The 23,241-nt window shown below is 49.3% G+C and overlaps 4 protein-coding genes across 8 annotated transcripts in view; 2 read left to right on the top strand and 2 right to left on the bottom strand.

Annotated features, from left to right (window-relative positions):
• Positions 1–12,960, bottom strand: part of LOC135944229 (ubiquitin carboxyl-terminal hydrolase 48-like) — a 39,212-nt gene extending 26,252 nt beyond the window's left edge. The window contains exons 1-10 of one of the 2 annotated variants that reach the window (XM_065491046.1): positions 12,736–12,959; positions 12,470–12,670; positions 12,264–12,410; positions 12,038–12,196; positions 11,578–11,987; positions 11,436–11,516; positions 10,951–11,372; positions 9,298–9,700; positions 5,724–5,848; positions 5,451–5,656 (exon numbers count right to left, since the gene is read on the bottom strand). In XM_065491046.1, coding sequence (XP_065347118.1) covers positions 5,451–5,656; positions 5,724–5,848; positions 9,298–9,700; positions 10,951–11,372; positions 11,436–11,516; positions 11,578–11,987; positions 12,038–12,196; positions 12,264–12,410; positions 12,470–12,670; positions 12,736–12,845 — 2,264 coding nt within the window. In that variant the 5' untranslated portion in view covers positions 12,846–12,959. Of the gene's footprint in view, positions 1–5,450; positions 5,657–5,723; positions 5,849–9,297; positions 9,701–10,950; positions 11,373–11,435; positions 11,517–11,577; positions 11,988–12,037; positions 12,197–12,263; positions 12,411–12,469; positions 12,671–12,735 lie in introns of both variants that reach the window. The other variant, XM_065491054.1, reaches the window with a different exon arrangement.
• Positions 7,108–8,403, top strand: LOC135944296 (E3 ubiquitin-protein ligase Siah1-like). The gene is made up of 3 exons (XM_065491147.1): positions 7,108–7,557; positions 7,614–7,866; positions 7,921–8,403. The coding sequence occupies exons 1-3, from the start codon at positions 7,144–7,146 to the stop codon at positions 8,247–8,249; spliced, it is 996 nt and encodes a 331-aa protein (XP_065347219.1). The 5' UTR covers positions 7,108–7,143; the 3' UTR covers positions 8,250–8,403.
• Positions 12,961–13,319: 359 nt separating the features above from the next.
• Phb2 (prohibitin 2) lies at positions 13,320–15,837 on the top strand. 2 transcript variants are annotated; one of them, XM_065475338.1, is made up of 8 exons: positions 13,320–13,563; positions 13,625–13,745; positions 13,811–13,952; positions 14,046–14,363; positions 14,801–14,878; positions 14,940–15,039; positions 15,304–15,393; positions 15,629–15,837. In XM_065475338.1, exons 1-7 carry the CDS (start codon positions 13,431–13,433, stop codon positions 15,375–15,377), a joined length of 966 nt encoding a protein of 321 aa, XP_065331410.1. In that variant the 5' UTR covers positions 13,320–13,430; the 3' UTR covers positions 15,378–15,393; positions 15,629–15,837. The 2 variants fall into 2 exon arrangements, with proteins under 2 accessions (XP_065331410.1, XP_065331411.1); XM_065475339.1 differs by lacking the exon at positions 15,304–15,393.
• Positions 15,462–21,480, bottom strand: LOC135933919 (kelch-like protein 17). Of its 3 annotated transcripts, XM_065475333.1 has the most exons (10): positions 21,322–21,450; positions 20,941–21,231; positions 19,280–19,609; positions 18,396–18,492; positions 18,089–18,325; positions 17,907–18,013; positions 17,727–17,843; positions 17,045–17,660; positions 16,727–16,982; positions 15,462–16,505 (listed from the first exon to the last, which is right to left on the bottom strand). In XM_065475333.1, the coding sequence occupies exons 2-10, from the start codon at positions 20,971–20,973 to the stop codon at positions 16,283–16,285; spliced, it is 2,016 nt and encodes a 671-aa protein (XP_065331405.1). In that variant the 5' UTR covers positions 20,974–21,231; positions 21,322–21,450; the 3' UTR covers positions 15,462–16,282. The 3 variants fall into 3 exon arrangements, with proteins under 3 accessions (XP_065331405.1, XP_065331407.1, XP_065331406.1); XM_065475335.1 differs by lacking the exon at positions 20,941–21,231 and having other exon boundaries at positions 21,322–21,480; XM_065475334.1 differs by lacking the exons at positions 20,941–21,231; positions 21,322–21,450 and adding an exon at positions 20,677–20,882.
• Between the last annotated feature and the right edge of the window lie 1,761 nt (positions 21,481–23,241).

Below are 23,241 nucleotides of genomic sequence, written 5' to 3' on the forward strand. Positions count from 1 at the left end.
GAAAGAGAGCAGAGAAAAAAGCGGCGCGTTTCCTCGCGGGACGTGTAGCTCATCCGTCACTGCCAGCCGCGCCCTCCGCCCCCGCTGCCGCCGCCGCCGCCGGAGACGAGTCATTAGGACCCCCAACCCCCGCCACCCCCCAGCCAAATCGAGGACAAGCCACGAAAAATTCGCCAAATTCGACTTCCGATCTCGACAAGCGACGCCCACGATTGAGACACAAACGTCGCCGATAGAAAAGACGCTGACGGAAAAGTCATTAGTCGCACAGAAAATTGCGACCAGGCTAATGTGCGCTTCGTCATTCGGGAAAATCGCTCCCTCGCAATTTCGATTTCGGCTATTAGCCAAAATCGATTTACAGAATGGCGTTAACAATTGAACAGTTTAAATTTATTAAATTAAATTTGGAGTTACGAGACAGTCAATGGGGAAATTTCTTCGTTTTCATAATATTTCCATTCATTTTTTTTTCAATACTCTGAAATTGTCTGATTACAAAAATTCCTAAAATTTGGAGAGAGAAAGAAACGAAAAAACAAAATTGTGGACTTTTACGGGACATAATTTTAACAAAATACATTGTTAGGCCCAGTTTCATCACATATTTTAGTGACAAAAATGAAATTAACATCAATTTTGTGAACTTATAAATGGTCCCATTCATTGAAAAATTGAACGGTTTGTCCATGCTTTTCGCTTTTTCCTCTCGTCACGATCAAATAAAATTTTAAATATCCTTAAATTCGGATGCAATTATTATTTTTAAATTTCACTAAACTTAAGATCTTTCCTATAATATTCGCAGATTTTTGGCAAAGATAAATATAATTTTAGAGAATTTTGTCTTAAATCTATCTGTAAAGTTTTAAATAAAAGAAATCGATTTGCTGCAACTATTTTTCAGGATGAATCAATCTTCGCGGGTGGAAACGAAGGAAAGAGGCTCCGAATTGGCGAGTTTCCGGCCGAGTTGTTCGCCTCACGCCTCTTGTGTTTCCGCGCACAAAATTTGACGGTTCCATTGATGGCGGGATCGGTTTCTGTTTGCGGCCGCGGCTGGCTAACGAGCCGAAATGAGTTTGAGAGAGTGTGTGTGTGTGTATCGAGTTCATTCAGCTGCGCGCTCGGGATGAATGGTTCGACGGCGAGTGAGTTTGTTTTTTCTTCTTTTTCATTTTGCTCGTCGGACGCGCTCCGTTTGTTTTGCGGCGCTGACCGCACCTTTTTTCTCCGCTTTTTGCCGTTCACGTGCATGTAATCGGCGGCCGCGCTGCAGCCCAGGGCGGGCGGGCAAACGGCCGTGACCAATGCGCTTTTTTCCAGCGACGCCGGATGTCGCCACTTGCAGCTTTTTGCCGCGGCCCAGCCAGTCAGCCAGCCAGTCAGCCGACCAGCCAGCCAGCCAGCGCAATCACCAATTTGTCCGGTCGTGCGCGGAATGCACTTTGCTGCGGTCGCCCAAAACAAACACCTCGCTTTTTTCCGCCGCCCTGACACCGCCAAGGTTGCTACCTGACTCAACGACCGCAGCAAACGCAACGCAAAAAATCCCAACTCACTTGATCAGTTATCGAGCAGAGCCATCGAATGACGCAAAATATTGCAAAAGAACTCTATTTTGCTGCGGACGGTAAATTTAATAATTTCAATGTCAAACACCGGGTTATGTGACCTTTATTAAAGATAATTTTATCTGTGCCGCATAACCACACTCGATGAATGGAGATGGCCAAATTGAAGCGTTTTCAGGGTTAAAACTCTGACTAACTGCAACTGCCGCCTCCAAATGCAATTCAACAGATTTGTTTTGAAACATTAAATTGTCTCGAGAGAAGGAGCGATGCAATCGTGTTTGTTTATTTTCGAAGAGACGTTTGAGCGCCGGCGGGCGATCGAGCGCGCGGCGGCCGACCGACCCACGCAATGAATGGAAACGGAGCGAGAGGAAATTGCGGAAAAATGTTTTGCGAGTGTGTGCGTGAGTGCGTGTGTGTCAGATAGAGCGGACAAGTGACGAATACAAATGAGTTTTTGGCCGAAGGGAAAGTTAATCTGGGCTTCTTTCGGCCGCGCCGCAGATTAGCATGCGTGCTTTGTGCCGTCAAGAGAAGAGAAGAGCAGAGCGGAGAAGAGGACAAACAAGGAGAAACACGCGGCGGACAAGGCAAACACGTGTGTGTGTGTTTCGGAGCGTTTTTCGCGTCTCAAAGGGTTGAGCCGGCCGGCCGGCTGGCAGGCCAAATCCCCGTCGGGCCGAATAATTAAAATGCACCCGCGTATATCAAAATAAACAAGCTGGCTCGCTTTGTTTTCTCAATTAGCGTGTTTGCTCTGACATGCGAGAGCGCGCGCGGAAGGGGCAGTTTCGCGTATGTGCAAAGCGCCTCCGACTTCAAACGCAGCAGCCGCGCTCAAAAGAAAAAGCCGGAATTAATGTGCAATTAGCTTTTTCTCCGAGATCGGATTTCACTTATGAAAAGTGACAAATGCGCTTTTAATCGCGGCCCCCGCGCACTCACCCTGCCACTGCCGCCGCCTCACGAAATTCGCGCGCGCGGCAAAAAGGAAAGCAGCTGCCGCGAGCGGGCGAGCGAGCGAGCGAGCACGCCTCCCCATCAGCTGCTCCTTTCATTAATCGATTTATCATTGAATCCCAATTTGCACCACCATTTAAATTCATCGCGTCCGACCGACCGACCGCACTCACTCTTCCTGCTCCCACTCAAATTGATTCCCCATTAAATTCGTGCTTCCTCCACCCTCCACCCCCTCGTCAAATAACTTTAATTCATTTATTTGGCTTGCATTCCAAATATATTTGGGACAATCAATGGTGATGTTGTTGACTGAATTTACTTTTCTTTCACTAATTAGAAAACGATTTAAACATCCATAAATATCTTTTATTTTCACTTTTCCCCCGATTTGATTCTCATCGTGGAATTTCTTTAAATTCTCTTCAATTATTGCTTTTCCTAATGTTTCAAATATGTATTTTGAAACCGTTCATAGCCTTAGAATGGCTTGGATGAAAATTGCTGATTCAATTAAGGAAACGTGTAATTACAATTTGAGATTGAGTGATTTTTGAGAAAAAAATAAATAAATTGATTTTTGTGCAAGTTTTTTTCTCATCGGGAATGCACGTGAACCAGATTTGATCGGAGGGTGGGCGAGTGTGTTGTTTCTGGGGCATGAATTGATGCAGTGGCTGGAGGAAAGAAATTTGCGACGCGAGTAACAGATGGCGGGAAAAATGGTGGCAGGGTGGCTGGGCTGGCAGGGTGGAAGGGTGGGTGGCAGGCAGGCAGGGTGGCTCTTTTCGCGAGCTCGGCCGGCTAATGATTTATGTGCGGGGGGTGGGCGGCGGGGGCGGAGGGTGCTGCAGGGCGCAATAATTCATGGGCGACGTCTTCAAGGAGAGGAGAGGAGAGGAGAGGGTGCCGACCATGCATCACTGCCTTCCTTGGCCCGTTCGCGTCGCGCGTGTGTGTGTGTGTGTGTGTGTCACCCCCGCGGCGCTGGCTGCACAGACGACAGACTCGACAGACTCGGCTGGCTTCTTTATTTATCGCCGCCGAGCCACCCTACATATGTACGCCGAGCCACCCTTTTAGCTTTATAACTCGCTGCTCTGTTTGTTTACTCTTATTAAAAGTGACCGGCCTTTTTCTCCCGCCACGCGATGACAAATGGATCCATGCAGCGGTCAGCCCCAATTTCTTCGCCAAATTAAAACTACTGTCCACTCGTGCAAATTTATGCCATTCCACCGATCGATCACCCTGATCAGTATTTAATAACTCGCTCTTGCTTTCTTTTACTGATCTGTCTCCAACAGGGGCAAGATGGTTTTAGGACACAAAATTTAGATGGATTTGAAGACGCAGACATGCAATGCACAAAAATAAATTCAAGAGTAAAACAGTCCAGAGCAAGGAAATGCAATCGTGCCTCCTAATGATCAGGAGCAAAAGGCATTTTAATAAAAAATCAAGGCTGGCGAAAATTATAGACGCATTTCATCCAAACTGCCCTGATTATATTTAATATAAAAAATTAGAATTGAAAATATTGAAAGCTGAAGACGTGTGGAACGTGCTGGAAAAATTGCTTTGATCGCCGTTTATTCGATTTGGGCTTTAATTTTATTCTCAGGTCGGCGGTGTGGGTGCGGGTCCGCCGGGTCCGGCCGAGATTTATTAAAGTGAGCGGTGATTCATGTTGCGCGCTGCGAAAGGGCGAAAAATGCAATAATGAGGGCTGGCGGGCGAGTGGACGAGGGGCCGAGCCCATAAATCGAGTGGACACTGCACGCGCGCTCGCTGCGTTATTGCGGTCGGTAAATTCATAAGTGGAAAGACAAATGGGCCCGATACCGCGCACAGCAGTAGACTTTCTCCGTTTCAGCAGACTTTAGGGAAATGAGCCGGCGCCTATCTTGGCTTGGCTTTTAGCTCGGCCCCGCACCAACGGACGGACGGGCGGACGAACCGACCGACCGACCGCTTATCTGATACATCGGCGCGAGCAAACAACCATTTAATTAACTCGAGCGACAGACACGCGAAGAAATTGTCCACGTCTCGAGGCTGGAGCGCGGCCAACGCTCCCCTCGCTGCTGTTCCTCTTTCTGCTTCTCCACTTCACACACTCAATTTTATTTCCTCCTTCACAAATCACCAGGCTTTGCACCTCAAAACGCCGAGCTACAATCTGTTACATCCCTTCAAAAGGCAGAGTTTGCAAAAAATGGTATTTTATAGTAAAAAAAGACCATGAAACACACGCCAGATTTTTCAGGGCCGATGATATTTGAAATAAATCTATTTAGCGTAAATCGGAGGGACTTGGAAAAGTTTAAAAAATTGTAAAGTTTGACCAGCCATATTTCAAGAACACATTCATTTAACAAAACAATGTAAAACCACTTTAAGAAAAATCAGTTTTAAGCGACAACACTACCCATATTACCAGCGAGCTTCAAAGTCATTGGAGAATAACGAAATGCCTAATTTTGGCATTGCAATGGCTTTGTAAGACGCGAGTACTTTGGAGGTGCGAAAAGGTGGCAGGTGGAGGCTGGAAGCTGGCTGGCTCGCTAATTAAGCCTTCGGGAACGCGTGTCGATGGTATCGGCGGCGGCGGCGGCGCCAGGCGACAGACAGACACCCACGACAGATCGGCGCGCGATACTTGCTGCAGCGCCGGCCGAGCTTCGGTGTTAATTAATAAATTTCAACGCGCGGGATAAGCATCGGCCGATTCCACGAACGCATTCCACCACTCGCTCGGCCCCTGAGCCCAGCAGACACGCCGAATCTGACCTGATCGCGCGCACGGTTGCCCAGCAGCATCGAGAAATTCTCTGTTACATTCGGCAGCCACTTGCCCATTGCAAATTTTGCGACGAAAACCACAAATTAGAAATTCGAACAAGGACTCACCTGGCGAACCTGCTGAGCTCGAGCACAAAGTCGAAGCTGACGACGAACAGGGTGTCCGGCCTGCTGGCGCGCGTCTCGTAGGCGACGTGTTTGTTGTTGGGGTTGGTGGCGTTCGGGAAGGACAGCAGCGCCGGCACCTTCTCCCTGAGCTGCCGCGCCACCTCCTCCAGCTGCACCTGCCGCTTGCTGGCCAGCAGGTCGACCTCCTGCCCAACCAAGCACACGGGTCACACTCGCCGTCCGACACCCCCAAGTCCCAAGCTAAAAGCTCACCTGGCAACTCTTGCAGGTGGCCGCGTCCTGCGGCAGCTCCAGCGCGTCCGGAAGGTACGCCCGCAGCCGCTCAAACACCTCCGCCGAGACTAGACGCCGCACGTTCTCGTTCGTCGTGAAACCGCCTGCAAACACGGAATCAAACAAACCATTTTCAACAAAAACAAGTGCCAACTGTGCGGGCACCTAACAATTTATTTTACTATCCCGGTTCTGTCTACCCTCATTTTTTTAACAAATATCGAAAGAAATAGGAAGAAAAATAAATTTTTATGTAAAAAATCTTGCATTTTTTGGAATATAGGTGACAACAAAGGCTACCAACAATGGCAAAATTGGGCTTGACTAACAACAAATCTTTGATAGGATCAGCACTGATAAAATTCTAAAAACAATATTTTCGTCTTTAATATGCTCTGAAGATTGGGAAAGACCTAAAATTTACTCACTTTGCAGTTTAAAGAAGCATGAAAATCTGCTCTGAAGATAAAGAACGAACGTAAATCAAGCAGAGAACACATCTCCATGTTAAAAATCAGGATTTATTTCCCCAGAAGAATAATTTACCTAGTAATACGCACACCGTAGATAAATTGCGACGGGGGGAATCAAAATCAGTGTCAATCCATTCGAGATATATGGAAAAATCTTGAAATTTCACTGCGGCTTCTCGTTCTTAATTTGATTATGGTACTGCACATTTTTCAGATAGAAATGTTCAAACTAAAATTTAAGGAGGGTGTGTGCATAACAATGTGAAGATCTGCTAACTGTGTAGTCCAACAATTCATAATAATTTCAAAGTTGTCCATTGCCAACCCAAATCCTCGATACTTTCCGTATCTTCAGTTGTAATCTTTTTCAGTGTTGGACACCGCATGGTTCTAGAAATTCGCGGAACAAAATTCTTTCAGAAGTAAGCGATATGCGGCAATACTTATCTAATCAAGATCTGCTTAAACATTGCTGCCAAGTTTTGCGGTTATTTCCAGGTATATACATATGGAGTACGAAATAGTTATAATTGCAAAAATTACAAAATTATGTGTAAAATTCACCAAAGAATTCATGATTGCGAATATTATTGTTAATACCGCGAATCCTCAGCGCGTACGCCATCTAGTAATAACAAAACCAACTAGTATACGTGCTGTGGATTTGGATTGGAGTAGCGAGACGAACAAAAGATCGGTGGAGCCGCCATGTTGGTGGGCGCGAAAATCACAGGAATGGCACAGAACTCTGTTTCAACATGGCGTCGGCTACGGTCGCGAGCGGCCAGCAGTGAAAGTGCGTGCCAGCTGCTACTTTGGGCGCAATTTGCGTGACAGATCGATCGATTATGATAGTGGTCGGTGGGCCGGCGTTCGCCGCGTTCTAATTCTCGACTGGTCGGCGCGATTCGGGCGATAGTATCGAAATGTGTGTCAGGAGGAGTGACGCAAGTCGTTGTTTACGCCTGCGAGCAGTGAGAATTGCGAGATGGAGGTTCAGCCGTGAATTGAGGAGTCGCCGAGTGTCTTTTCCTCCGCGGGTCGGCCCTGGGCAGAAGGGTTGGCCGATGAGAAAGCGGGCGAGCAGCCCTCCTCGAGCCGAGCAGCAGCGCAAGAGGAACAAGATGTCGAGCGGCGGCGGCAGCAGCAGCGGCGGCGGAGGCGACTCGTCCGACCTGGCCAGCCTGCTCGAGTGTCCAGTGTGCTTCGACTACGTGCTGCCGCCCATCCTGCAGTGCCAGAGCGGCCACCTCGTCTGCTCCAACTGCCGGCCCAAGCTCAACTGCTGTCCGACGTGCCGAGCGCCGCTCGGCAACATCCGCAACCTCGCCATGGAGCAGGTCCCCGCGGTCTCTTAATCTCTTGACAAAAAAATTCTGATTCCTTATCTGGACAGGTGGCCAACACGCTCAAGTTCACGTGCAAGTACAACGCGAGCGGGTGCGCGTTGAGCCTGGCGTGCGGCGACAAGGCCGAGCACGAGGAGCAGTGTCCGTTCCGGCCGTACAGCTGTCCGTGTCCGGGCGCCTCGTGCAAGTGGCAGGGCCCGCTCGAGCAGGTCATGCCGCACCTGCTGGCCGCGCACAAGTCCATCACCAACCTGACGGGCGAGGACATCGTCTTCCTCGCCACCGACATCAACCTGCCAGGTCCGCTTTTTATCTCGTCTCTTTTGATACATAAAAATTCTGTTTGAATCTCAGGCGCCGTCGACTGGGTGATGATGCAGACGTGCTACGGACACAACTTCATGCTGATCCTGGAGAAGCAGGAAAAGTTTGAGGGGCATCCGCAGTTCTTCGCGGTCGTGCAGATCGTCGGCTCTCCGAAAGAGGCCAAGAACTTCGCCTACAAACTCGAGCTGAACGGCAACAAGCGCAAGCTGACCTACGAGGCGGCGCCGCGCTCCATCCACGAGGGCGTCGCCGCCGCCATCAACCACTCGGACTGCCTCGTCTTCGACCCGAGCATCGCCAAGCTCTTTTCCGACCACGGAAACCTCGGCATCAACGTCACCATTTCCCAGATTTAAAACCACCCTCCGAACTGTTGATTTTCCCCCCGAATTAAGAGAGTGAGCCTGAAAGTGAGATTAGCCGCGAGAGTGCGTGACCCGATATCAAATATTGGTTATAAATATTGTGTTAATTTACCTTGGATAAGATTAAAGAGAATTAAGTACACTACTCGAGTATTTTACTCACAGGAGCAAGCTGTTTCGAGTTTGAATTATTACTGCCGACGTCAAATGAGAGCCGACAAATTTTTGACGTTTCACGTTTCAGTTACATAACAATCAAACCAATTTTTATTGAGAGGAGCCGTCAGTTTTCAATCGTTAAAATTATTGCAGGTTGAAATTTTTCTCCTTTCGGACCAACAATTAATTCGTTTTTACAGGCCTGCTCCATTGTGTTATTACGTAATGAGACTAAAAAACACGAGCAATACACTTTAGAAGTCACTTCGGCACGAACCAACCAAAATTTTAGCGAATTATCCAAGAATAACTGTTTTATTTTTTGCTTTGTTCTAATTTTTCTCAATTCGATCCTGCCAATTTAAGGTTCTTTTGCTAACTCGGACACACATTTCACGTGTTAACAAATATCCCAAGGCGATTTAAAATTAGAAATCATTCAAAATCGAATTTTAAAACCAGTTTTCATTGAATCGTGATTATCTTTAATTAATAGATTCATGATTAATTAATGTCTGAAAAATTCTAAACGATTTTTTTAATTTTATAAAATTTTAAACACTGATTTAAAGAATAATGTAAAATTATTTTGACCTGAATGTAAAATAGAAGACTTCCATCAGCTTTCAGAATTACGTTTAGTTTTTAACTATTAAAAACTTACTAAGCCTAGTGGGAAATTTTAAATTTCTACTGGAACGTCGATAAAGACCCACCGATCGTTTAGGATAATCGAACAGTGTCTACAAACCAAATTCCAGCTAAAATAAGCAATTTTAAACCGATTTTGTAGTTACGATCCATTTTCTTAAAATGTCTCGTCCAATCGAGAAATTTGTACCACCGTACGTGTGCCAAGAGAAATGGAAAAAGGACTGACCGTGCTGGCAGAGCAGATCCGAGTTGAAGACGAAGGTGCTGGGGTCGGGCTCGTCGGTGGACGGGGCCGGCGGAGGCACCTGCGCGGGCTGGACGGGCTGGGGCTTGTCCGCGTCGTCGCCGCTCTCCTCCTTGTCCTCCTTTTCGTCCTTGTCCTCGCACTCGGCGAGGCGGCACTCGATCCTGGCCCTGGCGAGGCCCTTCCAGCGCGCGAAGCCGCTCTTGCTGACCCAGAAGGCGGGCGCGCCGGGCCGCTTCACGTCCTGCGACACCCACTTGGCGTCCTTCTCCAGCCTCTCGTTCAGCTGCAGCAAATTGCAGTGCGCCGCCACGCACTCGTGGCACAGGCTCTGCTTCAGCGCCAGCCGCGGACCTCCGCCGTACATCTCGAACAGCTCCTCCGCCTAAGCGCAATAATTTTTAGCTCGCTTCGCAAAATGTATCCTAATTTTCAAATAGAAAAATAATTCTACTAATCAGGTCGAAGCCAGCCCAGGTTAAACAAACATATTCAAAAGCCAACAGACTGTGCGCAAATTAACAGCGCGGTTTTTGAGACCAATTTCGAACCAATCTAGACATCTTTGACATTTTGATCGGCGGCTGGCATTCCGGTCAATACAGACGTCGGCAGCTGACTGGCAAAATTTCGTCGGCTCGTGTGTTGTTTAAGACCGCATAACTCAAAAGTCGCGACTCACAATTTATAGGTGTAACACGCTGTAAACTGCAGAGATTGCAAAAACCCAATTTTTCCGAAAAAAAAACTTAATAACAAAAATCGCTATTTTTGCGTGGTTTTTAGCAATTTTGCGCATTTTTTCCCCGAAACACTTTATTTAAAAACAAAAATTCTCTTGATGGTGGATGACGAAAAATATAAAATCAGTAAAAAGCCCCATGGTTTCACCAAAAGATCGACGAAGCAAAATTAATTAAGTTTTATGTATTACATCTGTGTTTTTTTCTTTCAATATTGTAAACACTTACGTTTACATTTTAGTAAATATTAGTTTTCAGATACAAGAAGTGAATTGGGTTGAAATCGGTTTTCATATTGGAAAAACAACACGTTGCGAGCAGGGTTCACCAATTTTACAATTCGCAAAAAAAAAACAGCTGGAAAAAACTAAATTTAACTACGAAAAAAGTCATATTTCGCGCCATAAAAATCTATTGAAATTTTGGAAAATTACGATTATCGAAGAATCGAATAGTTAAAATAAATAATTTTGTAAAATCCCTACCTATGGTTAATCATCATGAGAATTTTTGATCTTCAATAAAAATACACGTGTTTGCGGTAAATTGCGGAAAACACGCCAAATATAGTGTTTGCTATGCATTGGTGTTTTTTTTCCGAAAAAAATGCGGTTTCGCAAACCCTGGTTGCGAGTTTCATAAAGTTGCAACTAACGCAAAAAAACACCGTAATCGAAATACTTGAGAAACAATATCCATGAAACAGAACGGCGCGAAAATTTTTAATTTAGGGCACGTACATATGAAACTTAAAGCGCGTGAAATGAAAAAATGATAAAAGTAAAACAGGATCGGCTGGCTCGGCGCGGCCCGATCAGATCAATAAAACTCGTTTTTGGGCTAATCGTCCTTTAAAATTGGCAGAAAAAGGTTTTGCGTAACTGCGACTTACCGCATTTGTGCTGACGAGCCTGGTGGCGCAGACCTTGGTGAAGGCGAGCCGCTTGTGCGGGCAGAGGAAGGGCTCGTTGTCGATCTTGGTTTTGGTCTGCGGGTGTTCGGCCCACGCACACAGCCACTTGAGCGGCACGAACTCTGCGTTGTGCGTCTTGGCGCCGATGATCTGCTGCATGTGTGTCATGTACTCCTTGTTGCTCTGCCACTGGGTGGTGCGCTGCAGCTCCTCGGACGCCAGCAGCCCCTCGGACAGCTCCAGCTCGCGGTTGCGCGTTTCGATCACCGGCAGCAGCCACGCCGGCAGCTCGGGCTCGACGCTCGCCGCCGCCACCGAGTCGTACACGACCAGGTAGGCGATGTTGGACAGCAGCGAGTCCGCCTCCACCTTGCTCGCCTTGCAGCTCTTCGCGCCCTCCACTGAACAAACACAAACAGCGTTGTTTAGTAACAAAATTAAAATCAAATCTGCGAAAAACCGACCTAAGCAGTCTTTGTTCATGTTTTCCACGCTGACGTCGTTGAAGGAGAACCACTTGCCGCTCTTGGCGTCCCTGATGTTCACTGCAACACACAGCAAGGAAATAAATATAAATTTAATAAGGGCTTTAGCGACGCCACGCACCAATGTAGTGTCCGCCAGAGACCTCCGTGCCGAGGTGGACGACGACGGCGCTCAGCTTGTAGGACGAGTGCGACAGGGGCGCGTCCTTGGCAGCGAACGCGCCCAGCTCCAGCTGCTGCGGGATTTCCAGGAACGTTTTCAGCTTGGTGATTTGGTTCTTTTCCCTGTTGAACTCGGAGCGCAGCACCTGCACCATGAACGTCGGCGGCAGCTTGGTGAACTCGAGCTTCTTGAGGGCGTCGCACTTTTTGGCGCAGCGCGTGCAGAAGTACTGGTTGTCACCGTCCAGCGTCTCGCCGTCCATCGTCTGCTTGATGATCTCGGACACGGTCTGCTTCTTGGCCGACAGCGGCAGCTCAAAGTTGAGCATCGAGTTGCTGGTCGTGTTGGCCTGGCCGCACTCGTTGCACCTGTCCGAACCTTGATTATTGCGATTCGCGCTTTTTAAAATTAACCGAACCTGATGACGGAGTGGTACTCGGTCATCAGCAGCTTGTGCGTGATGTTGTCCGCGATGTAGCTCCTGCAGTTGAGGAACAGCGTCGCGAACTCCTGCGGGTCCTGGTGCGCCGTCTGGTTCAGGTTCAACGCCTCGGCCAGCGCGATCGGGTCCACCACGCTGGCCACAAAAAAAAAAAAACAATAAATCAAAACCAACAAATTTTATAATTTCTGAGCGAATTCACTTTGAGTTTCCAAACTCCATCTCGGCGAGGATGAGCTGCAGCTGGCCGATGATCGAGTGCGCCGGCGGCACGTACAGCTCGCTAGACACGAATTCCTCGGCCGTCATCTCGCCGTCCTCCACAGGGTGCCACTTGTAGATGGCGTCTCTGCGAGACCAAAATTTCGATCAATTCGATAAAAAGGGTAAAAGCAGGGGCCGCGGCACCTGAAGTGCGGGTTGTGGAACCAGAGCTGGAGGAAGACGTTGCAGTAGCACAGGGCGCCGGCGTTCTTCAGTCCTGCGAAGCGCACCTTGTCGTCCTTGAGGCGCGTCTGCGTTTTGGAGCGCGGCGGCTCGTCCCTGGCCCAGTGACGCTCGAGCACCACGTCCACGCACCGCGGGTTGTACTTGCACGGCCGGTGCTTGCTGCCAGCGTCCGAAAACCGAGTAAAAACAATCTGGGTGTCCGATCGACAGGGAAAAACACTCACCCGCGGTTGCACGGCTTCGAGACGAGGCAGTATGCGTCCTCGAGGTGCGTCGGCCGAACGTCGTCCACGCCCTTCACCTCCTTGGCCCACGGCCACTTGCTCTTGGACATGTTTCGCCGATCTGCAGACACGGATGGACGCTCTACGCGCCAAATCCACTCTGGACAAGTCAAAACAAGGATTCAACCGGTTGCCGCTGCCGTCAGTCGTGGCCTTGGACCGCCCACCGCCCTCGTGCTTTTACCCGTCTGTTTCACCGGCAGCCATCTTTATTACCAAGGAAATACCGGTTTTTTACTGCACCGCATTTCCGAGAAAGACTAAAACGCTGCAGTTTCAGTCCAAACGGGTTAAAATTTTGCATTTAAATTTATTTAAATTCAGGTTTTTAAATATTTTAATGTTTTTCAGGCCAAAAATCTGAATTCCCAACGAAATAAAATTTAAAATAAAACCGGTATACTTTTTAAAACGCCAGTTTTTACCCTCGTTTTTTCTCTACCGGTTTTACATCCAGTTATTTTTACATACTGAAGCATTGGTATTAGTAAATAAACCGGTTATCAATTTTTCTCGGTAGTAAAATCGCAATCTCCACCAAACCGATTGGCCGAGAACCGAGAATCAGCCGGCGTGCTCGGCCAAATTGATTTGATTACATCACTCTTTTTGGGCATTCCTCCGCATTTATCGGCATGGCGCAGAGCAAACTGAACGACCTGGCGGGCAAGTTCGGCAAAGGCGGCCCCAAGGGCTTGGGCACGGCGCTCAAACTGGTGGGCCTGGCCGCCGCGGGGGCCTACGGGATCAGCCAGTCCCTTTTCACAGGTTAGCTCGCACCGCCGACTAAACTCGATCAGTTTTCTCAATATTTTGTTCAATTCCGCAGTGGAGGGCGGCCACAGGGCCATCATTTTCAGCCGCATCGGCGGCGTGCAAAACGACGTTTTCGCCGAGGGCATGCACTTCAGGATCCCTTGGTTCCAGTACCCCATCATCTACGACATTAGGTGCGCTAAAATCGCCAAAAATATTCCTCCTGCCCTTTAATTTCGATTACGTAATGTTTTGTCAGGTCACGTCCCCGCAAGATCTCGTCGCCGACGGGTAGCAAGGACCTGCAGATGGTCAACATTTCGCTGCGAGTGCTTTCCAGACCGGACTCGGTCGCCCTGCCTTCCATGTACCGACAGCTAGGCCTCGACTACGACGAGAAGGTGCGCACCTTTGACCTTTGTCTTTAAATTATACAGTCCTGGTTTTATTTTAAAAGAGACTTGAACCTAATTGACTATTTAAAATTGCGACAGGTGCTGCCGTCGATCTGCAACGAAGTGCTGAAGAGCGTGGTGGCCAAGTTCAACGCGTCGCAGCTGATCACGCTGCGTCAGCAGGTGTCGCTGCTGGTGCGGCGCGAGTTGACCGAGCGGGCGCGCGACTTCAACATCATCCTGGACGACGTGTCCATCACCGAGCTGAGCTTCGGCAAGGAGTACACGCAGGCCGTCGAGGCCAAGCAGGTGGCCCAGCAGGAGGCGCAGCGGGCGGCCTTCGTCGTCGAGCGCGCCGTCCAGGAGAAGCAGCAGAAGATCGTGCAGGCCGAGGGCGAGGCGGAAGCCGCGCAAATGATATCCTTTTCCACAAAATCGACACTCAAAGCCTCCTCTGCGGCCGGTGGCAGAGAGGGGGCCGGCCCGTGATGAAAAATTTGTATGAAAGGGTGGGGAAGGGGCGCTGGTCCGCGACTCGGCAGGTTCCGAGGCCCTCTTGCCGCAATCTTGGCGCCGGCGTGAAGCATTCGTCGGCTCTGTAAACCCGGCAGGACAGCGACGCCGCCTTGCGTTCCAAAGTCAGTTATAAAACCGAGCCCGGCGCCATTAGTCCTGGCGCCGAGCACCTCCAACCTCCAAGGCGGACATCCCTTGAGCTTGCAAAGGGCCAGGCCCTGCCGGACCCGCGCCCCTCGCCACTGAGTGATTTCTCTTTAGTAATCTGAGGCCTTTCCGAGGTTAATCGTTGAAACAATTATTGTGCCAAAATGCATTTTCCTTGACAGCCTATTCACTTGGGAGAGGCGATTTCGGTGAACCCTGGCTACCTGAAGCTGAGGAAGATCCGCGCGTCGCAGTCGATCGCCAGGACGGTGCGTTTTCTCCTATCGGTCTATCCGAATTGAATTAATTTATTTTTATTTGTTTGCTCAGATCGCGCAGTCGCAAAACCGCGTCTACCTGAGTGCCAACAATCTGATGCTGAACCTGAACGACCCTGCGTTCGACGAGTCGTCGGACAAGCTGCTCAAAGGCAAGAAGAAATAATTTCGCATTTTGTACAAACGAAAAGAAAAGAAAGTTCTAGTGTAGTGTCCGCGGCGAGGCGATCGAGTCCAAATTTGCCTGTCGCGCGGACCCGTTATCTATTATTTTTTAATTAACGTGTATCGCTGGCCCAATAAACCGGTTCGCCCTATTGACCACGACACTCTCTCTTTTGTTTCTTTCTTTCTCTCTTGAGTTTGACTGGCCGCCACGCAGAGTAAAATCGAGCACCTGTTCTCTTGTTTTGTAGATGGCAAGGACATTGGCAGCTTGTCCTTAGGACAGATAAGTGAGCAAACGGCCCGCAGCGTGGCTGGCGATTAATTAGTCCCTCTCGGAGGTACGGCAAGCCCCTCCTCTTTCCATTCGCAGAAGAAAACAAAAGAAACTCTGTACTTGGTTTTATTCTCCATTTTATTTGCATTTCCATCCGCTTGTGTTGCGACAAATACACTCACTACGAGACAGATTATCGGGCGGGCGGGCGGGCGGGGTTTACTTTTGCTAATTTTTGGGCTGTGGCGCGGCGCGGCGCGAGACAATTGGTGCGCATCCTAAAGTGTCTGTTTTTGCAGGGAACGGTGGACAGAGGGAGCAAGAGCAGAAGACTAGGACAGACTAAATTTACCGTTGAGTGAGAGGGACGATTAATTGTTGTTGTTCAATGTGTGGTGGTTGCTTGTTACGCTACGCGAATTTGTGCATTTAATTTTGAATTTGAAGCGATGCTTTCAATAGTAAGAAAATGATGGTCCCGAAAATAAATACCGTAGTTCACACGCAGCTTGAAAAGTTTTAAAATGCATATCACACAATATTCCATTAACAATACACGCGCATTTATTCGCAGATGGCAAGTTTACAAATTAATAAGAATACGCGAGAGATTATTAAATAATGGTATTTTGGTATCACAGCCAAGGTTTCGCCCTTTCCACGGAATTTATTTCCCTCCTTCTCTGTGTGTGTGTGTGCAGATATGGCTGTGACGAGAGTAGTAATAAAATTAAAAGTTGTATTCCGAAAACGAGATCGGTTTGTTTGCATGTTTGGCAGTGTTGTCGCGCGAGGACGTCCTCTCGTGAGAACAGAGAGACTCGAAAATCACATTGGTTGCGTTTGAGAACGTGCGTGTCGCGTGGCTCTCTTGAGATTTAGAATGGGGTGGTCCTGACGATGGCGGCAGCAGCTTGGTCCCCACGGCCGAGCGGCGTGAGGAGAGTGCGTAGTTAGACGACGCTCTTGGTCGCCGTGCCGGTCAGCGTCTTCTCCAAATTGCAGCAGTCGAGCACGCCGGCGCCCACGCTCGAGCGCCGCGTCAGCATCGAGGTCACGATGGTCCACTTGTTGAGCCGCGGCTCGTACCGCTCCACCGAGTTGAGGCTCGAGCTGCCGTCGTTGCCGCCCAGCGCGTACAGGTACCCGTCGATCTCCACCACCTCGTGCGTCGACCTGAAATTCAAGTCGGCAAAATAGGCAAATAAATGTCACCGCTCGCGTCGAAGAAGAATTTAGATTTTTAGATTTTAGATTTTGCCATGTCGAGTCGGAGCATATTTTATAAAATTGACTTTCCCCAGAGTTTCAGGGTAATTAAAAAAAATTGTCATGCATCTGAGCAAGCAAGGATCTGTTTAAGCTTGAGTGAGAGAGTTGAGGGAATTTTGACGAACCTCCTCGAGTGCATGCCCGCGACGGGCTCCCAGGCGTTCCTGCGGGGGTTGTACCGCTCGGCGCTGGCCATGCACATGGTGCCGTCGTTGCCGCCGACGCAGTAGAGGTTGCCCTCGAGGGCCGCGACGCCGCAGCTGCTGCGGCGGCTGCTCATCGAGGGCAGCGGCGCCCACCGGCCGACGCGCGGGTCGAACCGCTCCACGCTCGACTGGTAGTTGCTCGAGTCGAAGCCGCCCAGCGAGTAGATGCACTTGTCTGAAAACGAGCGACCCGTTAGCTGCGCGCTATTTAAAAATTTAAAATGACGCCGGACCGACCGAGGGCCGAGACGCGGCAGTAGCGGCGGCGCGTGGCCATGGCGGGGCAGGAGCTCCAGACGCCGGTGAGCGGGTCGTAGCGCTCCATGCTGCTGAGGCAGGAGGCGCCGTCGTAGCCGCCGCACACGTACAGCAGCCCGTCGAGGCTGCAGATGCCGAGGCAGCTGCGCTTGGTGCCCATCGGCGTCACCGACGCCCACTTGTTGAGGCTCGGGTTGTAGCTCTCGACGCTGGCCAGGTCGGTGGCGCCGTCGTACCCTCCGACGACGTAGAGCAGCCTGCCGAGGGCGGTGACGCCGCTGCGGCTGCGTCGGTAGAGCATGGGCGCGACCGGCATCCAGCGGTCGGTGCGCGGGTTGTAGCACTCGCACTCGCTGTGGATGGCGAACAGGCTGCCGCCGCCCACCGCGAACAGGTAGGGCCGCGCGCCGTCCGGCCGCCGCTGCTGCGTCCGACTCGAGGCCAGCGCCGCCCGCTGCTCCGGCAGCAGGTGGTACTTCATCGCCTCGAGCAGCAGCTCCCGGCACTCGGCGTCCTTGCGCACCAGCGCCTCCGAGTCCACCGCCGTGGTCAGGAACTCGCGCGCCACCAGCGGCAGCCGCACGTGCTTCATCAGCTGCATGCGTCACCCAATTTTGGTTAATTCCAATTTAATTTTTTATTAAAAAAAAACGCGTCCCACCTTGGAAATGTGCTGCTCCCTGTCGGACAGGTCGTGCTTGACCCAGGTCAGCACGGCGTGGAACACCTTCTCCTCGCTGGAAATGTTGAGCTGGTTGCTGGAGATGAGCTGCTCCACCTGCGGACGGAACCATTTAATTATGTTTTTTATCATTTTTTTTTTCGAATTCTTTAGACTGGCCTCGTTGAAGGGCAGCAGGAGGAACTCTTCGGTGGTGATCACCTCCTGGAAGTTCTGCAGCGCGAAGCGGTGCGAGCGCCGGTGCAGCTCCTTGCACGAGTGCGCGTCTGTCAAACATTTGCAACGCAGTCAGAAAAATAGCAAAATTAGAATGATTGATCGTGTGCGCGAAAGTGGCTCACCGGCGAAGCTGCGAATTCCGAGGCAGTTGGAAGGGTGCAGCTGGCGCATCAAAAACTTGCAGCACGCCTCGCGCACGCTCGCCATCTGAAGCAAACTGGACGCCGGCAGCAGAATCTGCACGTTGTCCTCGGTGATGAGGATGTGGCCCGAGTAGGCGAAGTCGACCAGCAGCTGCAGCGCGGCCAGGTCGACGTCGTGCAGGGTCACCTCGCTCTGCGACTTTTCGGCCAGGTCGTCTGCCGACAGGATATTGTATAATTAAATTAATAAAGTTCGAGTGAGGTGCTTTTCTTAAGGAGGACCGACCGTTGAACATGGCGTGGAAGTAAGGGCTGACCGAGGCCAGGATGACCTTGTGCGCCGGCACCACCTCGCCGCTCACCTTCAGCGCCACGTCGCACAACTGCAACAACCAAACATTTTCCACAAAACTAGATTTTTTTTATTTATTTGAAAGGCCCGATTGGAATAATTCAATAAATAATATTTTCAGGCAACAAATAAATTCTGCCCTCTGGTTGCGAGAAGAGCTGCAGCGGAGAAAAAGAATCGAGTGAATTATTAAAAGGGGAAAATCAATCTGTGTGCTTGACGGGCGGCAAATATTTGCGCGAGATCGGCGCTGGTCACGCGCGCGCATTTTATGTCCGAAATGCCAGCCGCGGGGCGAAATGGCAATCGCAGCCCTCCTTCGCTCTGGCATTTCCGCGCCAAAGGCCAAATCGAAATCTGTTTTCTTGGAGGAATAATTTCGCGCCGGCCGAGCAAACGACTCGTCGCTTTTCTTAACCGGATTAGAGCAGAGTCGCAAATCGGCAAAGGCCGGGGTTGCGTGGCGAATGTCGCTTTTTACGAAATATGCGCGCGAGAAACCCGCCAGCCGACAGCAAAAGAAAGGCAAGGACAAGGCGACACCAATCACGTAATTTTCCTGACAATTTGCTCTGGTCGCCATTTCTGCGACGAGAAAAAGTTTCAAGAACGCGACACAAATCACCGACAATTTCAGCACAAAAATTTATATTGAAGATAACATTCTAATTGCACCCGCAGGTTAATTTATGGAATAAACCTAGAAAAATATTTTTAATGATTTCATTACTTGCGGTACAATCTTTGAAGAATTTCTCATTCAGTTCCAAAAATTTATTTGCTAGATAAAAAAATAAAAACGAAATTTTGACTCGTACCTGAGAGTTCTGGCGCATCTTGTTGATGGCGGCGAAGGAGGCGGCGCAGTGCTCAGGGTTGTGGTGGAAGAAGTCTGGCAGGTGGTCGGCCGAGGGGGCGGGCGAAACGGACGGGGGTGCGACCGAGAGGGTGGAGGCGGTGGAGGCCGGCGCCAGGGCCTCGTCGGCGGGGGCGGCGCCCAGACTGGTGAAGCGGCCCTGCAGACTCAGCGAACTGCTCGACGCCGAACTGGACGTGCTGCTTCCGCCCGGAGAGCCGCTCTGCAGCGCCCGGTCCAGCGACCGCGACCCAGAGTTCCCGCTGCCCGAACTCGACAGCTCGCGCACCATCTAAACACAAAACACCAGATCGAAACAAATTTTAGAGAGTGAATATTTACTTCTGCCGGAGGTCATTTCGGAGGGAACAAAATTGATTGTTAATTTTATTTTACCCAAAATGCATAGAACCGATAAGTCAGTGTTAAATTGCTGCATTTTTCACCACTCACATTTGAAAATATTTGCATGATTTCGCGTCACTCGATGTTTCTCATAAATCATATCGTTTTTAAACATTGAAACTTCACACTTTCAACATTTCTTGATAATTTTATTGGCGTTTTAAGCATTTAAGTAGTTTGAAAAAAAATCTTGCTGTTTTTCCTCCCAGAAAACTCCGCTTGAGAAAACAACCGGACGGATGTAAACTACAAGCCGTTGTCAAAATGAATAAATAAAAACCTCTGATTTATTTTTTAGAACGTTAAATCCAGATAGCAAATTGTTAAGAGTTGGTTGGAGATGGTAGAGATTTTTCTTGTATTTTACCTTTCGGTAGCTTTGATTTTGATTTTGAAAGGAAATAAAAGTTTCAATTTTTCTAACAGAGATAAAGAAGCTATTATTGACTGAGCCATTGGATACTGCAATGATGATAGCATTGGGGAAAACACGAGGGTCAATCAGTCGGATTGACTGAGAACAAGAGTCCTTTTATTGAAAGAGAGATTTTCCGAGTGGCTCGCCGCGGTTATCTGGAAAAACATCAATCTTTGCGGCGGGAGGTGGGTGGGTGGGTGGGTGGCGGGCGGCGGCGCGTGACACGCACTCGAGCGCTTTTTTCGCCGCCGCTCTCGTCGCATCGATCATTCGGATCGGGCCGGGAAACAGCGGCGCGTGTGTGCCTCTGAATGGGAAATCAGGCAAGGTTTTGCACCGAAAAGGCGAGCGCGTGTCAGCTGATGTTTACGCACACTTTATTTAATGCGGATGCGACGAATAAAGCAAATTGAGACTCGCCGCCAGAGCCGCGCGCGCGTGTTTACAACATGCGTTTTCCATTCTCCGGGCTGACCGATAAGGTACAATTATTTGTACGAATCGTAATTCAAAAGACAAAGAGACGTTCTCTTTACCAAGACGACGGTGAACGACAGTTTGTGACTCATGATCTCTCGGGCTGGGAAATTGCACTGCTTTTATCTTTGCACAGGCGAGAAGAAAAGAGAAAAGCTAAGCGACGCGGCCGAGCAAATTAACACCGCGACGCCAGCAGATAATTTGATTAACATTTCGTCACGTTCGTGTCGGCTATGCCTTGATTCCCGGCTATTCAAACACTCGCGATGTAAAATAGGTTTTAGGAAATATTTGATTGAAAAAGGAAAAATGTGTCTCACGACGTAGAGGGTGAGGCAGGTGGCGGCGCACATGTCCGTGACGGAGGTTCGGAGGTGCTGCGTCGGAGGCGACCTTTGCACTGTTGCAGAAGCGGCGGCCGCTGACCCACCCGCGACCCACCCACCCACCCCCTGCTGCCGTGCACCCTCTCAGCACGCGATGCACCGGTTGCACATTCGCATTCCGTTCCGCGAAAACCGTCTCGACTAATTAATTGCACCCGCATGCAACGCTTCTCGGAAATCGCATTCAGTTCATTCCGTTGACGAGAGGAAAAAAAATTCCGAGAGCTGGAAAGAAATGAATTAAAATTTTGCACAAGCCTGCACCCCCGCCCCGCGTGGCAACAGAGCAAGGGCGGCCGGGGTTCGGGTACTGACCATTCAAAGGGCGGTGCGAGGACGTCTCTTGTCTTCTTCTTTGCTCTGTGCTGGCTTGCTGGCTGGCTGCGTTCGGCTGGGTGGTTCGGCCGCGGCTGTGGTCCCGACTCGACTGGCACACAGCGAGAGGCTTCCCTCCCCCGCCCGCCCGCCCGCCCGCCCGCCTGCCGCCCCTAAACCCGCCGCCGCCGCCGATCGATCGGCCGACGCTGCTGCCACCGCCTCACATCCAACAGCCGCCTCCGCGCGCATCGATAGCCACGCGCGCAGCCCAACAAACAACACACTCGATAACAAAATTCGCTGGTCGATAGCACCCCTTTCGATTTTTATCTTTTTTTAAATTTTAACTTCTTTTACTGTGTCAGATTTAATTCATCCCCAACAAATCTCAATCACGATAGCTGTGTTTTTTTTATTTTTTTAAACTATTTTACTGTAACGCGCTACTCACAATAAGTAACGGACCTTAAAAAGCACGAACTAACAAACCGTGTTCAATTTCAAGTCGACAAATTTGGTCATTTTGCCTAATTGAATGATAAAAAACAATTACTTCCTCCGATATCTATTATCTAATCTTTTCCTAGCGCGATAAAGGATGAAAACATGGATAGTGCAAAATTAGTGTGAGAGAATAATCACTGCCGCGATCGCCAGAGACCCTTCGAGCCGCGCGCACCTTGCGTCGGGCACGCCGGGAAAGGCGCGAGCGCCACCCTGAAAAAGGGCTGTAAAATGCTACGAGAGGTGCGGAGGCCTGTCAGGGTGTTACCCTAACTGCTCGGAAACCTCTGCGTCCTGCTGCTCACCCTGGCCGACCTCGACGCCACCATCCCTCAGGTACTTGTTCTCAGCATTTTCGGTGCGTTATCAGTCTTTGAATTTAATCTTTTATCATTGCTAAAATAAACAAGAAAAATCCTATATAGTTATATGCATGGCTCCAAATTTAATGGAATTCATAGAATCTGCTGGTTTTAGAACTGGCCTTTTTAAAAATTGTAAGTCTAATCTTCGTGCTCTGAAATGAGAATAATTTAATCACGTCTCTCATGAGAAAAAAATTGCATTTTCCCCAAATTTTTTAAACTTCCTCTGCAACGAGTAAGACTCACTACGGTTTCTCTAGTTCAAGATAACATCGCTAATGCTTCTTTTATAAATTTTATGTAATGTGTATAATTGTTATTTATAATTATTTTATGATTGATAAGTGTCGCCATAGGTCTTGGAATAAAATCAGACTGAAAATCAAGGGATTTCAAATATTAAAAATTATAGGTATAATTTATATTAGCTCGTCCTTGTAGAATTATTTTTTTAAAGAACGAATCGCTTCGAATGAAGAGAATGATATTCAATTTAACCCTGATCTAAAAAAGACGAGATCCCCGGCGTCGTGTGCTCCTTTGGTTAAATTTTATGCGTGGACAGGACCAAGGTGGCGAAGTTCCTACGCCGCCTACTCGAGCTGCGTGGCGAACGCCCAAGTCCCAAGCGTGCTGTTTTTATTCCCTTCAACCTTTAGGCTATGAAATTGGCTAATTTTGATACAGGTATAATTAATTCTCATTTTTTTTAAATTGTTTAATTATTAGGCTGCTGCTGCACACGCGGCACCGTCTTCGCTCTCTCCTGCCTCCAACCTGTTCGTCCGAAGGCGAACCTGGACTTGGCTGTTGCTCTGTCCATGTCCGGCACTATGCGTCCGGCCAACGCAGATCTCGATACTGATGAATAAAAAAGAAAGAAACAGCTGATTCGAGAGTTGGCCTCCCGCAATTGAAGCGAGCTTGAGGATTGATTGCTTTTAATCGTGTGGAGACGGGCAAACGTCGTAGCATTGCGCGCGCGGCGATGAAAGCAAACAAAAGTGTTAACCTTGAATCGCGAGAACTCGCACGACTGCTCGAGTGT

The sequence above is a fragment of the Cloeon dipterum genome, chromosome 1 (genome assembly GCF_949628265.1).
Source record: "Cloeon dipterum chromosome 1, ieCloDipt1.1, whole genome shotgun sequence".
Taxonomy (NCBI): Eukaryota; Metazoa; Arthropoda; class Insecta; order Ephemeroptera; family Baetidae; genus Cloeon; species Cloeon dipterum.